The 3,031-nt window shown below is 41.0% G+C and overlaps 1 protein-coding gene across 2 annotated transcripts in view; it reads left to right on the forward strand.

The window, feature by feature from the left end:
• Nucleotides 1-3,031, forward strand: part of Rab3gap2 (RAB3 GTPase activating non-catalytic protein subunit 2) — an 81,217-nt gene that overhangs the window by 30,495 nt on the left and 47,691 nt on the right. For both annotated transcript variants that reach the window (XM_005348830.3, XM_005348832.3), the window contains exon 4: nucleotides 807-888. In XM_005348830.3, coding sequence (XP_005348887.1) covers nucleotides 807-888 — 82 coding nt within the window. The remainder of the gene's footprint in view (nucleotides 1-806; nucleotides 889-3,031) is intronic.

Below are 3,031 nucleotides of genomic sequence, written 5' to 3' on the forward strand. Positions count from 1 at the left end.
CCTCTCCTTTCTACCTACTTAACTACCTCCCTTGTGTCTCTGTGTGTGTGTGTGTGTGTGTGTGTGTGTGTGTGTGCGTGTGTGTGTGTGCGCGTGCTAGGGATGGAGCTCAGGTCCTCATGTTTGGACAGCAAGCACTTTACAGGCTGAGCCTTCTCCTTAGAGTACTTTCTTTTTATTCTGCTTTGCCTCTGGTTGTCATTTGTTTGTTTTTAAGCTGTCCTTAAAAACTGAGGGATACTCAGTGCTGAAATGGGCTGCAACTGGCCCCTCACACAGTGAAAGGGGCTGCAGCTTGAAAACTCAAGTCACTGTAAATTTTCACTTGGTGCATAGGTTTTCAGCTCACAGATTTTTGTTGAAGATTAAGTATTAGGATTTGGAGCTACGCAGGCTGAAAAACATCATAGAACAAAGGAAGATTATGTATAAGATGTTTGTGGGTAGTCTTACAGAGAAAGTTCATTCCCATGGCAAAACTCTAATGCAAAACATTCCCTTGCCATTTGAAAATAAAAGTAGTCTTCTCAATAAAGCCAGTATGGTGGTACATGTGCTTTCATAACTTTATTCTACAGAAACTTTAAATAGAGTAATAAGTTGGTTTAAACTGGAGGAAGGGGAGACCAAAAGCTAGGGGACCAGATGGTCCTACAGAAATGCTCTTAAAAACTAAAAATGTGTCTTGATCTGTAATGAGTACACAAGTCAGACTCTACAGAACTGTTTTATACTCAGCTTCTTAAAGGGGAAAGATCAAAATTTATAAGTAAATTACTGGTTTTATTTTATCTTTTTTTCCCCAGCAAAATGGAAGCATGGTGATAAAGGGAAGGAAGAAATGCAGTTTGCTGTTGGTTGGAGTGGCGCCCTGAGTGTGGAAGAAGGGTAGGTACTATCTGTCAGTTTGTGTGTGAGATGTACAAAATGGGTGTGTTTGTAAATGCATCTGTTTCATTGCTTACAAGTTTTGTGTGTATGTGTGTTTGTGTGTGCGTGTCCTTCCCAACTTACTGGTTGTAGAGAACTATTTGGTTAGTTTTTGTTATTTGTTTTATTGCTCTTACAATTTTTTATAAACCCTAATCTGAATAAAATTTAAAATAAAATTAAAGACTTATTTAATTTTATGTGTATGAATATTTTGCCTGCATGTGGGCATATGCACCAAGAATGTGCCTGGTACCCACAGAAGTCAAATGAGGGTGTCAGTTCTGAACCTGATCTTCTGCGAGAGCAGCTCTTGTTCTTAGCTGCTGAACCATCTCTACAGCCTGTGAAGAATGTGAGGAAGTTTCAGAAAGCATCTCATAACATTCCTTTGCACTGGTATTTCCCTTTGTTCTCCAGCACTAGCTTTGTTTTTCTACAGAAAGTAAGATCAGCCATCATCCTTTGGGCTTTGTCCTCTCTTGCTTCCTATTGCTGTGATAAACACCATGATCCAAACAAGGCGCAAAGAATTTATTTGCCTTACAGCTGATAATCCATCATTAAGTTCCAGGCTGGGAGCTTAAGGCAGGAACTGAAGCAAAGGCCACTGAAGAATGATACTTACTGGCTTGCTCAGCCTCTTACACACCCCAGGATCACCTCCCCAAGATGGTACTGCCTACAGTGGGCTGGATCCCATATCAATCTTTAATCAAGAAAATGCCCCCACAGACCTGTCTATAGGCAATCTGGGGAGGCATTTTATCAACTGAGGGTTCCCTTTCCCAGATGACTCCCAATTGTGTCAGGCTGACAAAAACCAGCCGGCACAGGCTCATACTTAGAAGTAGAGGTATTACTTTAATTCTTAAACTCTAGAATGCAACTTATTTACCTAGTAAGTAGAACCATGATTCCCCAGAGTGATTATAAGGTGGACATGATAGCCTGGAAGCTTGAGCTAAATGTTTTTCCGTGTCAAAGCTGTGATCAGAATGAATAAGAATCTTGTGGAAAGCCAGTCAAACGGGAAAGGCCCATCCACTCCCGTGCATTGTAGATCTTCAGTGAGATGCTTTCTACTGTCACCAGCATGACAGAGTCGCCGTTCTCATGGACTCTAAGGCATGTCATTTCTGTCAGAAATGCAAAGCAGATATACCACCTGAGCAACAACAAGGGAAGATGGACTGCTTCCTGGTTGCTGAACATGGTCTGTGGAGCTGCATGTATGTTGCCTTGAACAGCTTTTTTTGGTTTGATGGTTTAAGCAAAGCCAGTCAGTAGATGTTTAGATTTCAAGTCTTTTTCTCTGAGCCCCTACCAATAGCTCAAGTTCACAGTCAGGGAAAAGAAATCGCTGTTGAGAAACAACCTTCATATGTACTTAGAAATAGGTCATAGGGGGCTGGAGAGGCAGCGTAGTAAGACTACTTGTTGCTCTGCAAAGGCTCCAGGTTCAGCTACTCTAATTCCAGAGGATATGATACCTTCTTCCAAAACCTCGGGCATTGGGCACACACATAGTGCACAGAATACATGTAGTTAAAACACCCATTTACAAAAAATAAACATCTTTTAAAAAAGAAATAGCTTATTAGGATCAGTGACTTTCAAATGTAAAAGAAGAGCCCAACTGGGCAAAATATCTCAAGTTCCTAAGATCAAACACCCACAGAAATCCAGTAGCCGGTTCCTTCTGCCCTGCACCCACTTCAAACCAAGGAGGCAGGCAGGGTGTCTCTGAACTGCAGAAGACAGGGATGCTGGGAAATGGCTGCCTGGCAACCTTTGAGAATTTCTAGGTTTTCTATGCAGTGATTTATATAAAGTTTTTCCTTGTTTCATGTCAATACCAAGTGGAAAAGCACTGTTTTTTGTTGTTACATGTTATATGTATGGATTTTATTGTTTTCAGTTACGTGTTAAATAAAACTGCTCCACAGGATATCATCTTCCATCTATTGTCTTTCAATATTAATTTATAGAGAAGAAACAATTCTGACATGGTGGTGTACACCTTTAATCCCTAGCACTCAGAAGGTAAAAATAGGTGAGTCTCTCTTGAGTTCCAGGCCAGTCAGGGCTACATAGGGAG

Source organism: Microtus ochrogaster, chromosome 6, assembly GCF_000317375.1.
Source record: "Microtus ochrogaster isolate Prairie Vole_2 chromosome 6, MicOch1.0, whole genome shotgun sequence".
NCBI classification, from domain to species: domain Eukaryota; kingdom Metazoa; phylum Chordata; class Mammalia; order Rodentia; family Cricetidae; genus Microtus; species Microtus ochrogaster.